General features: G+C 40.5%; 2 protein-coding genes across 3 annotated transcripts in view; one reads left to right on the top strand and one right to left on the bottom strand.

Moving 5' to 3' along the window:
• kntc1 (kinetochore associated 1) overlaps positions 1-12,431 on the top strand; it is a 129,121-nt gene extending 116,690 nt beyond the window's left edge. For both annotated transcript variants that reach the window (XM_072247626.1, XM_072247625.1), the window contains exons 63-64: positions 10,255-10,342; positions 11,175-12,431. In XM_072247626.1, coding sequence (XP_072103727.1) covers positions 10,255-10,342; positions 11,175-11,198 — 112 coding nt within the window. In that variant the 3' untranslated portion in view covers positions 11,199-12,431. The remainder of the gene's footprint in view (positions 1-10,254; positions 10,343-11,174) is intronic.
• A 616-nt stretch (positions 12,432-13,047) lies between these two features.
• Positions 13,048-13,954, bottom strand: LOC140190722 (hydroxycarboxylic acid receptor 1-like). The gene is given in 2 exon segments (XM_072247536.1): positions 13,048-13,677; positions 13,679-13,954. Coding segments are annotated over 2 exon segments (906 nt in total).
• Between the last annotated feature and the right edge of the window lie 4,181 nt (positions 13,955-18,135).

Raw genomic sequence — 18,135 nt, 5'->3', positions numbered from 1 at the left:
ATTTGCCCCATTTTACTTAGATCTGCATCTTTGAAGAACTGCCTGTAATACTGTTCTCCTGCTTTTCCTCCATGCATAAAAATTAAAACTCCCCTTTCTAAAAATCGTTATGGATTCTCTGTCTTGTGCCGTAAAAATGGAGTAAAGAATATTCATAAATACAAGAATATTCTTCCACCTATCACCTCCCAGCTTCTTACTTCGTCCCCCTTTTCTCACCTGGTTTCACTTGTAATCCTCCTTTCCTCCCCCCCCCACCACCTTATTTTGGCTTCTGCCCATTTCCCTTCTGGTCCTAATAAAGAGTCTCAGCCCAATATGCTGGTGGTTTATTCCATCCCCTAGATAGTGCCTGATGTTCTGAGTTCCTCTAGCATTCTGTGTGTGTTGCTGAAGAATATTCTTAACCATGTCATTTGTTACTTGTTAATATTCTTGACTTTATAAATCTCAGTAATAATCACCAACAGTTATTCTGTAGTTGTCTTATCAAAGGTCTGTGTAAATTTGAGTATTTGTTTGATAGCCTCTTAATCTTCACTGTGAAAATGAAGAATCTGTTTTTTTAAAAGATAATTTCTTGTAACTAGAATGTCTTGACGCTTATGACAGAAAACCCTTGTAAGTCACGGTCATGTAGAAAGGAAACAGGCCCTTCAGGGCAACTGGTCCACATTGACCAAGATTCCCATCTGAGCTTTTTTTATTTTTGCGACTTTCATAAAGTAGAGCATTCAAAACTGGAGGAAGTATTCTAACAGATGGAAATCTGTGATGTGCAGGCAAAGAATTGGTATCATGTATTTGCTTTTGTCAGAAATGTTTTATAAAACACACAATAGGAAGAATATTGCACTGGTGAATAGAGATTCATGAGAATGAACTGAGCATTTCAGTTATAAAGAGAGAGCAGAAAGGCTGAGGTGTGATCTGATAGAGCTACAGAAAAATTATGAAGGGAATAAACAGTAAGAATCTTTTTCCCATGATAGAGGTGTCAAAAGAGGATATGGGTTTAAGTTGAGAGGGTATGGATTTATAGGGAACTGAATGGGCCTTTTCCACAGAGAATGGTTGGAATCTGGTATACACTCTCTGAGGAAGTAATTCAGGCAGATACTCTCAGAACATTCTAGAATGACTAAGGTATAAAAAACTATGGACCTAATGCAGATAAATAGGGTTAGTATAGAAGGTGTAATAGCCAGCATGGATGTGATGATCCTAGGGTGTTTGTTACTGTACTATACACTTCCTATGACTTTGAAACTGCTATAAGCCTGTAGTAGTTTTTGACTTTTCTGTGGGAACTTCAAAAATAAATTACCTCTATTTTGCATCTTCTGGAACTTGGTGATCTGCTTCTAAGCTTAAATTAAAAATGCTTTTGCGTTGGCTAATTTGCTTTGTGCAAGAACACTTCAAACCATTCTGTTTTTTCATTTCATTTCCACTTGGCTGTCTCCCACCTTATTTCATTTCTCTGTCAATATAACCTTTGATTGCTTTCTAATATATTTATCAGCCTTTCCCCTGTAATACATTTTTTCAAGTTCAAGCTTAATTATTATTTAACCTTAGATGCAACCAAGCAAAACAGTGTTCTGCTGGGGCTACGGTGCAGAACACAGCACCAACAGTCATACATGGCACTAGGCACATATAGCACATATAAGATAGCAATAAACATATAGTCCTGCCAAAAATATATATAGAGCTCAAGTCCCTGAGTGACATGCTCTGTAAATTGATGGTGAATGGGTGTGAAAGGTAAGAACAAGCAGTTCTCAGCAGTCAACACACATAAAAGTTGCTGGTGAACGCAGCAGGCCAGGCAGCATCTCTAGGAAGAGGTGCAGTCGATGTTTCAGGCCGAGACCCTTCGTCAGGATCTCGGCCTGAAACGTCGACTGCACCTCTTCCTAGAGATGCTGCCTGGCCTGCTGCGTTCACCAGCAACTTTTATGTGTGTTGCTTGAATTTCCAGCATCTGCAGAATTCTTGTCGTTTGAGTTCTCAGCAGTCTGCAGGTGGACACATGCAGGGATCCAGCTTGTCTTCCACCAAGCGAACCCTGGAGGACAGCACCAACAGGAGGGGCTAGCACCCAAGCCAGCATGAACGCCATGCTACACTGCCTCCAGCATGCCCTCTCTTGAACTGCTGCAACAGGCAAGCCCACGGCTTGAGGCCTACTCTTTGCTACAACTGAGGCCATGTAGCTCCCCTCTGTCTGTCTGGCCAATGAATAAGAGAAACAGATTTGCAGTATTTTACATTATCAATGTTCAATAGGATCTTCAAGAGAAACGTCCAAGACACTCACTGTTAGACTGCACACCACCTTCGCGCACTGACTCCTAACACCTTTCTGTAGTAAGCAGTAGCAAGGTCTGCACCCAGTCCAGCCTGATATTAATTTATCCCATCTATAGTGTCATATCAATATTTACCTACTTTGTTTTTTGCTGTATAGAGGCATGCCCTTGCAATGTGAATTGCTTTTATCACTAACCTTTAAACAAAGCATCACAGTAGCATAGTGCAAAGCATCGGAGTTTGGAGTTCAACTCCAGAGACATCTGTATGTCCTCCCCGTGGAATGCATGGGTTTTCTCCAGGGCCTCCTCCAATTTCCTCCCACAGTCCAAAGACATACCGGTTGGTAGGTTAATAGGTCATTGTAAATTGTCCCATGATTAGGTGATGCAGGATGGTGTGGCTCAATGGGGTGGAAGGGCATATTCTGCTCTGTATCTGTAAATAAGTGAACATTTACATACATTAAAATAAAATAAAAATCTAATTAGTCATCTTGCTAAACCAACTCTAGAAAATGTTTCTGGTGATAAATTCCACAATTAGCAAATTCAATATCAGAACCATGTTTATTATCATGTGTTGCGAAATTTGTTAACATATTAGTAGCAGTACGATGCAATACATGATATAGAAAAATAAATCAATTACAGTAAAATAAAATATACATATGAGAGAGAATAGATTTAAAAATAGTGCAAAAACAGAAATAAGATACCTATATTTTAAAAAGTAAGGTAGCATTCATGGGTTCAATGTTCATTTAGGAATCATGGCAGAGGGGAAGAAGCTGTTCCTGAATCACTGTGCGTGTGCCCTCAGGCTTCTGTACCCTCCTTTCTGATAGTAACGAGGAGAGTATGCCCTGCCTGATGGGGGTCCTTATGACGGACATCTCCTTTCTGAGGCACTGCTCCTTGAAGGTGTCTTGGGTACATGGAGGCTAGTACCCAAGATGGAGCTGACTAATTTTACAGCTTTCTGTGGTTTCTTTCGGTCCAGTGCAGTAGCCCCTTCTCCCCTCCCCGCTCCCATACCAGACAATGATGCAGTCTGTCAGAATGCTGTCTATGGTACATCTATAGAAGTTTTTGAGTGTTTTAGTTGATAAAACAAATCTCTGCAAACTTCTAATGAAATATAGCTGTTGTCTTGCATTCTTTATGGCTGCATCGATATGTTGGGACCAGGTTAGATCCTCAGAGATAGTGACACCCAGGAACGTGAAATTGTTCACTCTCTCCACTTCTGAACCCTCTGAGGATTGGTTCGTGTTCCCTCATCTTGACCTTCCTGAAGTCCACAATCAGCTTTTTGATGTTACTGACATTGAGTGCATGGTCGTTGCCGTAACAACACTCAACCTGCTGGTATATCTCACGCCTGTATGCCCTCTTGTTTCCATCTGAGATTCTACCAACAATGGTTGTATCATCAGCAAACTTGTAGATGGTATTTGAAGTATACCTAGCTACACATTCATGGGTATAGAGGGAGTAGAGCAGCGGGTGAAGCACACACCCCTGAGGTGCACCAGTGTTAATTGTCAGCAAGGAGGAGATATTATCATCAATCCACACACTCTTCCAGTTAGGAAGTCAACAATCCAATTGCAGAGGGAGGTACAGAGGCCCAGGTTCAGTAACTTAATGATCAGAACTGTGGGAATTATGGTGTTAAATGCTGAGCTATAGTCAACGAACAGCATCCTGACATGGGTGTTTGTATTCTCCAGATGATTTAAGGCAGTGTTAAGAGCAATTGAGATCGTGTCTGCCATAGCTCTATTGTGGTGATAGGCAAATTGCAGTGGTCCAGATCCTTGCTGAGGCAGGAGTTGATTCTAGCAATGACCAACCTCTCAAAGCACTTAATCACCATAGATGTGAATGCTACTGGGCGATAGTCATTAAGGCAGTTTGCACTACTCTTCTTAGGCCTTCTTGAAACGGGTGGGAATTTCTGACCGTAGCATTTGAGAGGTTGAAAATGACCTTGAATACACCTACCAGTTGGTTGGCACAAGTTTTCAGAGCCTTACCAGGTATATTGGGCCCTGCTGCCTTGCAAGGGTATATCGTCCTTAAAGACAGTCTGACGTCAGCCTCCTAGACGAAAATCACAGGGTCAGCAGAGATCTTCACAGCTGTAGTTATATTCTCCCTTTCAAAGCAGGCGTAGAAGGTGTTGAGCTCATCTGGCAGTGAAGCATCATTGCTATTCATGCTATCGGGTTTTGTTTAGTAGAAAATAATGTCTTGCAAACCCTGCCAGGGTTGACGTGCATCTGATGTCACCTCCAACTTCGCTCGGAATTGTCTCTTCACTCTTGAAATAGCCCTCTGCAAGTCATACCTGGTTTTCTTGTACAGACCTGGGTCACCAGAATTAAATGCCACAGATCTAACCCTCAGCAGACGATGTACCTGCTGGTTCATCCACAGCTTTTGGTTTGGAAATGTACAGCAAGTTTTGTAGGCACACACTCATTCATTCAGTTTTAATGAAGTCGGTAACAGCTGCAGCACACTCATCCAGATTCGAAGATCCAGTCCACCCATTCAAAGCAATTCTGTAAGCGCTCCTGTGTTTCCCTTGTCCATACCTTCTTGATCCTCACTACTGGTGCTGCAGTCTTCAGTCTCTGCCTATGCGCGGAGTAAAAGTACAGCCAGGTGATCAGTCTTTCTGAAGTGAGGGCATGGAATGGCACAACAGGCATTCTTCATGGTGATGCAACAGCAGTCCACTGTGTTGAATTCCTTTGGTACTACAAGTGATTTGTTGATGGTAATTATCCAGTGACTTTTTCAGGCTGGCCTGGTTAAAATCACCTAAAATGGTGAAGGTGTCAGGGTGTGCTGCACTGTGCATGTTCAGATCATTTAGAACCTGCTTGAAATTAGCCTGAGATGGAATGTGCACCACTATCAAAATGATCACAGAAATCTCCCGTGGCAGGTGAAATGGACAGCCTTTACTTGCGAGATATTCCAGGTCTGAACAGAATTAGGAAAACACTGATACATTAGTGTAACAAGAGGTGTGGATCATGAGGCACCTCCACCTTTGCTTTGGAGAGACTCGATGATCCTATCCTAACGATGTATAGTGAACCTGTCAATCTGAATTGCTGCATCTGGTACTGAAGGGGTTAACCAGGATTCTGTGAAACGAAGGGTGCATGTGGTCCTAATGTCCTTCTGATACAGCACCCTAGCTCTGAGATCTTCGATTTTATTTACTAGAGACTACATTTGCCAGCAAGATGGTTGGTGCTGGGAGTCAAAAGCTCGTTTTTCTTAAACGCACCTGTATTCCTAACCTGCAGCCACGTTTCCCACAAAAAATATGACGAGAAGCACAGCTTTAAGTAGTGATAGTTTATTCAATTGCATTAAGACATCTTTATTAACTGTATAGACCTTGGCAGCAGTTGTGATTCTCAGCTGTATCAGGCTGAAGTGGGAATATTTAGTCGTATCCATCGAGCCGTGCTGCAAAAGATTGCTGTTCCCACGGCGCCCCGGAAGTAGATTTTAAATGCAGACCCAGTACGTATCTGGGTGAATGTAATGGTGTAATAGTTAGGAAGTCTTCCTTAAATTCTAATGAGAGTAAACAAAATTAGATCACATAATAGAAGGTTATATTGAGAATTGGTTAATGGATAGAAAACACAACAGAAATAAATCTATGTTCCAAACCTATTCTGGTATCTGTCCCCCACTTTTCCTTCGCTACATCGAGGACTGCACTGGTACTGCTTCCTGCACGCATGCTGAGCTCGTTGACTTCATTAACTTTGCCTCCAACTTTCACCCTGCCCTCAAGTTTACCTGGTCCATTTCCGACACCTCCCTCCCCTTTCTAGATCTTTCTGTCTCTATCTCTGGAGACAACTTATCGACTGATGTCCACTATAAGCCTACTGACTCTCACAGCTATCTGGACTATTCCTCTTCTCACCCTGTCTCTTGCAAAAATGTCATCCCCTTCTCGCAATTCTTCCGTCTCCGCTGCATCTGCTCTCAGGATGAGGCTTTTCAATCCAGGATGAGGGAGATATCCTCCTTTTTTAAAGAAAGGGGCTTCCCTTCCTCCACCATCAACTCTGCTCTCAAACGCATCTCCCCCATTTCACATACATCTGCTGTCACTCCATCCTCCCGCCACTCCACTAGGAATAGGGTTTCCCTTGTCCTCACCTACCACCCCATCAGCCTCCGGGTACAACATATAATTCTCCGTAACTTCCGCCACCTCCAACGGGATCCCACCACTAAGCACATCTTTCCCTTCCCCCCGTCTCTCTGCATTTCGCAGGGATCGCTCCCTATGTGACTCCCTTGTCCATTCGTCCCCCCCCCCATCCCTCCCCACTGATCTCCCTCCTGGCACTTATCCTTGCAAGCGGAACAAGTGCTACACATGCCCTTACACTTCCTCCCTCACCACCATTCAGGGCCCCAGACAGTCCTTCCAGGTGAGGCGACACTTCACCTGTGAGTCGGCTCGGGTGATATACTGTGTCCGGTGCTCCCGATGTGGCCTTCTATATATTGGCGAGACCCAACGCAGACTGGGAAGTCGTTTCGCTGAACACCTACACTCTGTCCGCCAGAGAAAGCAGGATCTCCCAGTGGCCACACATTTTAATTCCACGTCCCATTCCCATTCTGATATGTCTATCCATGGCCTCCTCTACTGTAAAGATGAAGCCACACTCAGGTTGGAGGAACAACACCTTATATTCCGTCTGGGTAGTCTCCAACCTGATGGCATGAACATTGACTTCTCAAACTTCCGCTAATGCCTCACCTCCCCCTCGTACCTCATCTTTTATTTATTTACATACATACACACATTCATTCTTTCTTTCTCTCTCTCCTTTTTCTCCCTCTGTCCCTATCACTATGGGTTTTTTACCCCCCTCCCCCTTTCTCTCCTGGGCCTCCTGTCCCATGATCCTCTCATATCCCTTTTGCCAATCAACTGTCCAGCTCTTGGCTCCATCCCTCCCCCTCCTGTCTTCTCCCATCATTTTGGATCTCACCCTCCCCCTCCCACTTTCAAATCTCTTACTAGCTCTTCTTTCAGTTAGTCTTGACGAAGGGTCTCGGCCTGAAACGTCGACTGTACCTCTTCCTAGAGATGCTGTCTGGCCTGCTGCGTTCACCAGCAACTTTGATGTGTGTTGCTTGAATTTCCAGCATCTGCAGAATTCCTCGTGTTTACAGAAATAAATGGGTCATTTTTGGTTTTGAAGACCAAGTATGGTGTACTGTAGGGTCAGTGTTGAAGTTCAGCTGTTTAAAATCTGGATAATATCCAAGATTTATGATGATGCAAAACTCAGGCAGTACAAGTTGTGAGGTTGATGAGGCCAGATTTCCAGCAAAAACAAATGGGTGAATTTTTGGCAGTTAGAGCACTGTAGGAAGGGTATATAAAAATATCTGAAAGCATCCACATTGATAGAAGAGATAGAGAGAGATTTTTAATATCTCCCTCTCCCAGTGTAGAGTGCCCTCCTGCTTCAAAACATCCACCATTGTTCCGCTACCTAAAAAGACCAAGGTAACTGGATAGCTGGATCCTGGATTTCCCTTGTGGCTAAAGGGATCAGGGGGTATGGAGAGAAGGCAGGTACAGGGTTCTGAGTTGGATGATCAGCCATGATCATACTGAATGGTGGTGCAGGCTCGAAGGGCCGAATGGCCTACTCCTGCACCTATTTTCTATGTTTTCTATGTAACATATCTGAATGACTGGTGTCCTGTCGCACTCACCTCAATAAGCAAATGCTTTGAGAGGCTGGTCAAGGACCACATCTGCAGCTTGCTACCACCCACTCTGGACCCCTTAGAGTTCGCTACTGACACAACCCATTGACAGATGATGCAATAGCCACAGCTCTACACACTGTACTTGCACATTTGGAGAAGAGGAATGCTTATGTGCGAATGCTGTTCTTGGACTACAGTTCAGCCATAATTCCCTCCAGGCTCGACAAGAAGCTCAGAGACCTCGACCTTCACCCTGCCTTGTGTAGCTGGATCCTGGATTTCCTGTCAAATCACCAGCAGATGGTAAGAGTGGACTCCCTCACCTCTGCCCCTCTCATCCTCAGGGCTCTGTACTAAGCCCCCTCCTTTACTTTCTGTATACCCATAACTGTGTCACCACCCAGAGCTCCAATCTGCTAATTAAATTTGCTGAAGACACTACACTGATTGGCCTAATCTCAAATAATAATGAGGCAGCCTACAGGGAAGAAGTCATCACCCTGACACAGTGCTGTCAAGAAAACAACCTCTCCCTGAATGTCGCAAAAACAAAGGAGCTGGTTGTGGACTACAGGAGGAACGGATACAGGCTAACCCCTATTGACATCCATCGGTTTGGGGTTGAGAGGATGAACAGCTTTAAGTTCCTTGGCATAATCATCACTGAGGATCTCACATGGTCTGTACATACCGGCTGTGTGGTGAAAAAGACACAGCATCGCCTCTTTCACCTCGTATGATTGAAGAAGTTTGGTGTGGACCCCAATTCCTAAGAACTTTCCACAGCGGCACAATTGAGAGCATCCTGACTGGCTGCATCACTGCCTGGTATGGGAACTGTACTTCCCTCAGTCACAGGACTCTGCAGAGAGTGGTGCAGACAGCCTAGTGCATCTGTAGTTGTGAACTTCCCACTATTCAGGACATTTACAAAGACAGGTGTATTAAAAAAAGACCTGAAGGATCATTGGGGACCCAAGTTACCCCAACCACAAACTATTCCAGCTGCTACCATCAGGGAAATGGTACCACAGCATAAAAGTCAGGACCAACAGGCTCCAGAACAGCTTGTTCCACCAGGCCATCAGACTGCTTATTTCAAGCTGACACAACTGTATTTCTATGTTATATTGACTATCCTGTTGTACATACTATTTATTATAAGTTACTATAAATTGCACATTGCACATTTAGAAGATGTAACATAAAGATTTTTACTCGTGTATATGAAGGATGTAAGAAATAAAGACAATTCAATTCAAAAGGGGAAGTATTTTGTATGCAAATCACTCAGTATTGCTGTGTAGTATAGAAAGCAATTAATGTAACCATTGATCCTTTGGCTTTTATTGCAAGAAGTTTTGATTACAAGAGTCTTACTGAAATTATCACTGGTTCTGGTGAAGTCATACCAGAAATATTGTGTGCAAGTCTGGTCTTCCTCCCTAAGCAATGATATTCTTTAAATATAGGAAGCTGAACAAAGGTTTGCCAGATTAGTTCATGTGGTAAGAAATTATCCTTCGAAAAAGATTAAGCAGTTTGGGCCTAGATGTCTTTTATGTTTGAAGAAGAAAGGTGACCTCATTGACAGGCAAAAGTTTTGTAGGCTTGATGCAATATGTGCAGGAATGATGCTTTCCCTGACATTGAACCAGACACAATCTCAGCATTAATGTTCTGCCATTCAGAATTGGGATGAGAAGAAATACCTTGCAAAATGTAGTGAATCTTTAGAATCCTATACCTAGGTGGCTGTGGAGGTTCACTTTCTGAATATATTCAAGCCAGAAATCAATATATGTGGGGATAACTAAAATATGACACAATGATAAAAGAACAGCCATGACCTTATTATTGAATTATAGAGCAAGTGCAGTGCCTGCCTATAGTAGAACTGATATGATGAGTTTACTTCCATACAAGTCGACCTTCACTAATCCGGCACCACTGGGACCTGAGGAGTGCCGGATTAGTGAAAATGCCGAATTACAGGAAGGATAATTACACATTAAGCATAATCAGTGACAGATTATTGAAGGAACCGGATTACAGGTAGTCGGATTAGTGAAGGTCGACCTGTATTCATGTACTCTAAAAGTGATTATTCCAAGATGCTTGTACTAATCCAGTTTTATTCCTACAGCCTTGATGAAGCCATCTCTGTGGTAACTGACTACTTAAAGCAAGAAGGAAGACCCATCAAATCAGCTATTTCTCTTGATTTTTTAAAGGTATGTTTTTTCCCCAAAAGAAGCCTGTTTCATGACTGTTTCTTAAATATGTATGTGCCACTTCCAATGATACCATTCTTGAATTATGAAATAAGTACCATTACAACAAAGTTCTTTCTCACATGAAGCATGTAATGTAAACATTGCCCACATTAATCAGTGGCAAAATTTGCAATAATTAAATCATGAAGTTAAGTGTTTTAAGAAAGAGAGTAATTCAGCAGGAGTCAACAGAACATAAAAACAAGGTGGTGGCAAAAAACTAATGTACCTTCATTTTCATTGAAAATATGTTAAGATTTTTGATCTTATCTTTATTATAAGAGGGACTAATTGAAGACAAGCCATTTCCTCAAAAAACTGTGTGTTAGTTGCAGCGTTTTGTTTTGGACACATCACTTCTTGGCATAGGGTGTTGGATATTACAAAGCATGATATAGGAAATTGTTTAGGAGAGCTTTTTTTTTCCAATGTGCTGTATACTAATTGAGTTATACACAGTTGAACCATGGCCAAGCGTTGTCCTGATCTGTATGGGGGTAGACGAATGCAGATTAATGGGTTACGGTGGGCTAGTACAAAAGTTTATTCCTGATTTCTGAATTCAGATCAATGAGTGACTTTATCTGTACATGAGTACATGCAAGTTCAAAATGTCAGCATGGGATCAGATGTCTTAGTGATGCCTTCTCTGGCCTAGTTAGATCTACACACTGGTACTAGATCACTGGCTATCATTTGCCTGTGTATCAGAAACTCTCTTAAAAAGAAGCAATCATGTCTTTTTTTAATGAGCAATTATAACTTCTAATTTTTTTTTTCATTCCTCCAGGAGTTTCTTGATGATCAGAAGTAGAATAACCAGCATCATCAACAGTCCGGTGGTATTTTCTAATAAGAATAGCTTGCATGACTTTCATGTGGGGCTAACACACGTTGCTAGTAATTTTAACCTAGTGTTTTTTGCACACAGTGTCGTTTTTGTACATGTTGTGCTTGGCAATTATATGTTTCCTGAAGTAGCTTCATTTCAGGATAGAAGATATTAAAACATACATGAAGAGGGCTATCAAGTGATATCCAAGGAAGTATGCTGACAATAGGTAGTTAAATGCACTGACTAATATGATGGTGAGTTATTCAGAATGTGTAGGTCAGAAATGTACTCTTATTCTATGGATTTTAATATTTCTAGCTGGGCGTTTGTGCCAGTAGTGCATAACTTTATGCACTATCTGATGACCTACAACTTGTTCCTTTAGAGAATAACTTTTTTTTTTCTACGTAACAACCTCTTTCCCACAGTAAGAAGAGGAACATCAAACAAGATTCTTATTTCTGATTAGAATCAAGAGAAACTGCCTGAAGGATGTGGAATGTTTGCCTGCTTTATGTGGTCACAGAGCCAGGATTGATTCCCAGAATTTGGGATTTAGCAAATAAGCATCTGGATTAACGTGCTTGTATTTCATTAACTCAGATTGAAGTATTTCATTAGATCAGAATTTATATTATAAATTAATGTTTTCATATCTACCAATATTTTCAGTAAGCAATTTGTAATGTGAATTTCTGTTGATGTATAATTGCAGCTAATGACAAAAGTATGTGCAATATTTGTCAGATACACTATCTAGTATGTGGGGAAAAAACAGTTAATTTGACAAATTATGTAACTATCCATGTGTAATATTTGCCAAATACACTATTTGGTATGTGGAAAATAACTAGTGTCATAATTAGACACAAAACATTTTTTTCTCTGCACATTATTTAAAAGATGGTTATCCTCGTAAATAATTTCTAGCAGCCCGTTCGTACCCCTTCATACACTAAGGACATAACAACAGAAATATTCAACTTTACTGTATTTATTGCTGAGTTGCAGTCATGCTATTTGCATTGTTAAAGCTGATTACACATATTAGTAAAATGAATATGTTACTGTTTTTGATAAGCATTTTTGTAAATAAACTTTTTGGTGTCAAGCTTCATAAAATGTTTAACATGCAGGAATTAAAATCCACTTTTACTGCTTACACTGTTTGAACTTTGCAGTAGCAATAAGTTAACAATCAATTATTAATATTGTTTAAATGTCATAGCAGAATCGTGAAAAATTAAACTTGTATATAAAAGCTTTAAGATTGTTAACTTTAGTTTGGGATCTTCATTTTCTACTTTATTAACCAAATATGCACATATACTTGAATGAAAGCATATCACAAATCAATCAGTACTACAAATTTGACATGTTTTTAAATGCAAACATTTGAGGAGTTTGTTATGTCCAAAGAAGATGAGGGACATATTACGTCACAAGAACAATAGGTTAAGGTTCTGGAACCTCCCTGAGCACCTATTAATCTGTAAAACAGAGATAGTAATCAATAATAAGCTGAAGAGAAGCAGGTGAATCGTAGGTTTTGAAAGATGACTCTCACTCTCTGATACAGTTCAGTTGTACTCCATTCACTCCTATTGTTGAATGTTTGGCATATTCATTTGCATTTCCAGTATTGGCTCATTGGTGCGTGGCACTCTGCTGTCGTCTTGTTGCGAGAATAAGCCCTCCAGAGGTTAGCATTATGTCTTTTTTTAACTGTGGAGCTTGGTTTAAATGCAAGTTTGTTATCCATACTGAATAGTAAGCTAGTTGCTGTTGCTGGAAAATGATTGCAGATGAGTTTTGATAATTTTTCATCTCACTTGTTCGAACACTTTTGATGTAAAATGATTTTAAATTTTGAACTGGAGAAATAATAGACAATTGGATCAAGCATGCTACTAATGTAAGTTAGACAAAGTGTAATGTAAAATCCCTCAACTGCTGCCCAGTATGCCTTGTTAGCTTTTGTTGTGTTTGATTGCAACATCAGCACAACAAATCTGCCAATATTGCTGGGCAAGAAGCTGAGTATGAACACTATGGCAACAGCTGTCACAACACGTTTAGCCTTCATGAATTTTCTTCTGATTTCATTTTTCTTCTGCTGAAGTCTTGAAATAATTGAATAAGTACAGTAGAGAATAATACACAGTGGTGCTACAAATTCAACAACAAATAGAACATCATGCCATGTTGCACCCGCATTTGAAGGATTATACAAATGGAAGCTTTCACAGAATAGAAGGTTATTTTGTTCAAAGACATGGCTTTCAAAGAGAAGGTATGAGGTCATTCCTATCGTTATAGCCCAGGTAAAGATTACTCCCATAACTGCATATTTTTGTGGTACAGAGTTTATTTTATGATGGGGATGAACCACTTTAAAATAGCGATCTAACGCCACAAGCGTGAGAAAAGCAATGCTTCCTGCCCGATTCAAAGACACCCATCAATAAGAACACACGACAGGCATCATCCCCAAAAATCCAGTTCTTTTTGTTCACATAGTAAACCAGTCGAAATGGTAAGCAACACATCAAAAGGAAATCAGCTAGAGTCAGATTAAACAAATAAATGATACTTGGTTTTGAAGGTTTCACCCGAAAGCAGAAGATCCACAAAGCAACTGCATTACCAATTGAGCCCAGAATAAATTCCACCAACAGCAGTGGTACTGCAATCTTCAACAGTTTTGTTTCATCAGGTTTATTAGTGGCATTCATTGTTGCCCAGTCTTTGCCGCACAGTTCTTGCTGGAAGAAATAGTCTGAATTTTGCACAAGATTGGTTTATATTTGAACCCGCTAATCAAATAGTTCCTCTTTAGAGAGGAAGTGGAGCAGCTGGTGGACTGCTGTGAGAACAACAACCTAAACCTGAACGTGGAGAAGACCAGGGAAATAATTGTGGACTAAAGCCAGGTGCAAATGAACCATCACCCTCTGCACATACATGGCTCCTCCATAAAGAGAGTTAAGTGTGCTAAGTTCCTAGGAGTACACATCATGGATGACCTCACCTTGATGAAATGAAGGGATAGGTAAATAGGGAGAAAAACAGAAGACAATGATTAGCTTATAATCAATCACCTTGTAAGCACCTTAGCTTACTGCTTTGGACAAGTCAGAAAGAAGCATTACCCAGCAACTGGTGATGTACTAGTCATTGTTCTCTAAAGATTGGCAAAGGCTCAAATAAGGAACTATATCTTGCAGAAGCAGCTCAAGGTGTAGCTAAATATGTGAGGGATGAGGTAACGGCTAGAATGTTCTGGAGAAAAGGGAAGGGTCCAAATGAGGAACTGATGAGCTAGCTTTGGCTTAAGATAATTATAACTAACTAACCAATGATTATCTTACACCTAATTGTATCTTAGCATGTGTTTGAAATGACTCTAATATTGTCTAAACTTGTAATCGTAAGATTTCCTACTACCTGATCAATGCTATAAATTGTGGAGAACTGTGTAATTCGGGGGCAGTTTCTGGACTGGCTCTTTTGGGAGATCAGTCTGTAACTTCCCCCATAGCATGCTATGGGTAGAGAATAAAGGTTTGAAAAGAATTACGTGCGTTAGTGTACTTGTGGTACAATTGCTATTGCATCAGGTCTGATCGAGTACGACAACCTGGTCCCTCAATATCACCTCCCTGAATAAGAAGGCATAGCAGTGCCTCCACTTCTTGAAGAGATTGAGGCAAGCGAGGTTCTCAGTCCCCCCCCCCCCCCCGATCTTAACAGAATTTTACAAGAGTACCATTGAGAGCGTCCTGATGAGCTGCATTTCTATTTGGTGTGGAAGCAGCAGAGCATCAGTCCAGAAGTCCTTACAAAGGACTGTGAGAATGGCTGAGAAGATTATAGGGATCTCACTACCATCCATGGGGGACATTCGTCAGGAGTGCTGCATTCCCAGGGTCTTTAGTACTACCAAGGATCCCACCCATCCATCCAGCATCCTCCTCGACTTTCTATCCTCAGGCATAAAACTAATGTGTTCAGACAAGAACAGTCAGGGTAGAAAACAGTGTCTTCCCCCAGGCTATTTGACTTCTAAACTCCCTATTGCATTTGATGTGTCACCGGTTAATTTGTTCTGTGCGTTACAATATTTAATTTATGTACTTTATTTATGCATAATTCATTTGTAGCACTCATTCTTACTTTCCTGTGTTATGTGATGTGTACTAGTGTGCTTTATACTCTGGCATGGAGAGATGTTTTATTTGACAGTTTATATGTATACAGTATAGTTAAATAACAAACTTGACTTTAATGGGAAGTAAACCAATGGCAAGAGTAAATTGACTCCATTCTCATGCTGATGTAATGGTTCTTAGTTTAAACTAGTCTCGTGGGAAAGCAAATTTTTGTAGTTATTTATTCATGTAATTCTGCCCACATGTTAGTTGCAGGTTACTTCTATACATTTGACCTATTTACTGATTATTCATTATTTACCTTTTCAAAGATTTTCATAACTTTTAAATGGAAGTAGACATGTTGTGTTGACTTTTAGCCTGCTCCAAGATCAATGTAATGTTGCTCTCTCACAAAGCCCTCCACTCATTTCGCCCATTTCATCCATGTACCTATCTAAGAATTTCATAAATGTCCCAACTGTAATGTATCTGCCTCTACAAACACCCTTGGTATTGCGTTCCATGCACCATCTTTTAACAAACACAACTACCTCTGGCATCTCCTCCGCCCATCTCTTCTCCACCCCCCCCCCCCCCCCCAATACTCTCCTCCAATTGCCATAGAATTATACCTTCTCATAATGGCCATTTCCACTGTGGGCATGGAGATAATTTTTGCTGAAATTGTTTATCTTAATTTGTAATCTCAATTTTTTATTTGCTTTCTCATGGATCAAATTTGGTATGGTTCCAATGTTCCTTCTGAATTAGGATCACTTATACCAAGTACATCAGACGTCAGCTGTAGTATTTCATGACAATAACAAACCAATTATATGTTTCAGCAAGGATCATGTGGCACTAAATTGTGCATGAAAAAGCTATCCACAAAGGTATTTATTTGGGTTAATTAGTCCTAAGCAGATAAGAGATTTTGGTAACCCTAGACCAAGTATCATCACTTTTGGAAACAGTGACAATATGTAGAATAAAGTGATAATTTTGGAAGCAGAGAAGTCTGATTTGAATTGTATCCTTTCAGCAAGAAAATAGGAGAAACACAGTAATCAGCTTGTGGCTAGGAGGCTGGAAGCAATTTCCACTAGAAATGTCATGATTTGTTTTTCTTTACCACTTAAATACAGCTAACTGGTCTATTTTCAAGATGTGTTAAAGATGATATATTTCGCTGATAGTCCAAAGAAAAAGGAAACATCTTATCACAAGGGCATTGAAAGGAGAACAGAAAGGGTTAAGGGAATGCAGCTATGTAATAGGATATCTGTGATGATGAAATCCATAACTTTGTTTTATTTATTTACCTCAAAAAGATTGCAGCTATTTGAACCTGTTGGATTTCTTTTGGTATTATCAATAGTAAATTAGAAGACTTTTTTGTGGCTTCTTTGCCATGATAGACATGATCTACAAAGACATGGGTTAGGAAAATGCAAAAATAAAAGGTTATTAACATTAAAAAGTTATGTATATCGTACAGGAAGAATGGTACAGTCTTGGCAGTTGACTGAAGTTAAAGATCATTTATTAGAGCTAATATTAACTTTAAGTTCTGGGCCCATTGTTATTTGTCATCTACAGTATATCAATAATCTGGACAATAATGTGGTAAACTAGATCAGCAAATTTGAGAATGACAACAAGATTGGGGCCTAGTGAACAACAAGGAAGATCATCAGAGCTTGCAGCGGGATCTGGACCTGTTGGGGGAAAAATGGGTTGAAAAATGACAAGTAGAATTTAATGCAGATGAGTGTGAGGTGCCGTACTTTGGGGAGGTCAAACCAGAGTAGGACTAACCAAGTGAACCAAAGGGCTCTGTGGAATCTGGTAGAACAGAGGAATTTGAGAATACAGAGCCATAGCTCCTTGAAAGTGGTGTCACAATTGATAAGGGTCCAAACAGCTTATGGTACATTGGTTTTCATAAATCAGTGGGGTGGACTTCTTTACTCAGGATGGTGTGAGCGTGGAAAGAGCTCCCAGTGATGCGTACTTGATTGCAATATTTAGATGAAGTTTGGATGAGTACATGGATACGGAGGTCCATGTTCTGGGTATGCATCAATGGGTCTAGACAATTACAGTTTGGCATGGACTAGATAAGCCAAAGGGTCTGTTTCTGTGATATTGTGCTCATAGAACATAGAAATCTACAGCACATTACAGGCCCTTCAGCCCACAATGTTGTGTAACCTAATCTAGAAACTGCATAGCATATATAGGGGATGGTTTATAACATTGGCAGAATTCAGCAAAGGGAGATCAATGCATTAATAAGGAAAGAGAAGGCAGAATAAGAGAATAGGCTATTATGTGCATATGTGAAAATGTACGCATTGAAGTGAGATAACTTAAACTGAGAAAATGGGAAATTAAACAAGTGTCTTGGATCTGGCTTCATGGGCTTGCAAAATCTGGAAGTATTGAATGAAAGTCTATTGAGGGATTCAAAGAGTTTAATTAAAGGCTATTGGTGGAGAATGGAAATGTAAGGCAATATATTTCTAGAACTTAATGATCTGCATCTTAAAATCTATAGATTCTTTTCAAAACAATTGTGTTGGTGTTAGGCTGTTGTTTTGTTATCTGGTTTAGATCTTCACGTTCAGGTACAAGACCACAGATAGTCATGAAGAAGACTTTGTAGTATTGACCCAGCTGTTTATGCTGATGGAACTCAGCATTTCAGGTAGCATCAATGGAAATGAATAAACAGTTGCCATTTTGGGCTGAGACCCTTC

Source organism: Mobula birostris, chromosome 31, assembly GCF_030028105.1.
Source record: "Mobula birostris isolate sMobBir1 chromosome 31, sMobBir1.hap1, whole genome shotgun sequence".
NCBI classification, from domain to species: Eukaryota; Metazoa; Chordata; class Chondrichthyes; order Myliobatiformes; family Myliobatidae; genus Mobula; species Mobula birostris.
This window is presented reverse-complemented; position numbering and strand designations above follow the sequence as displayed.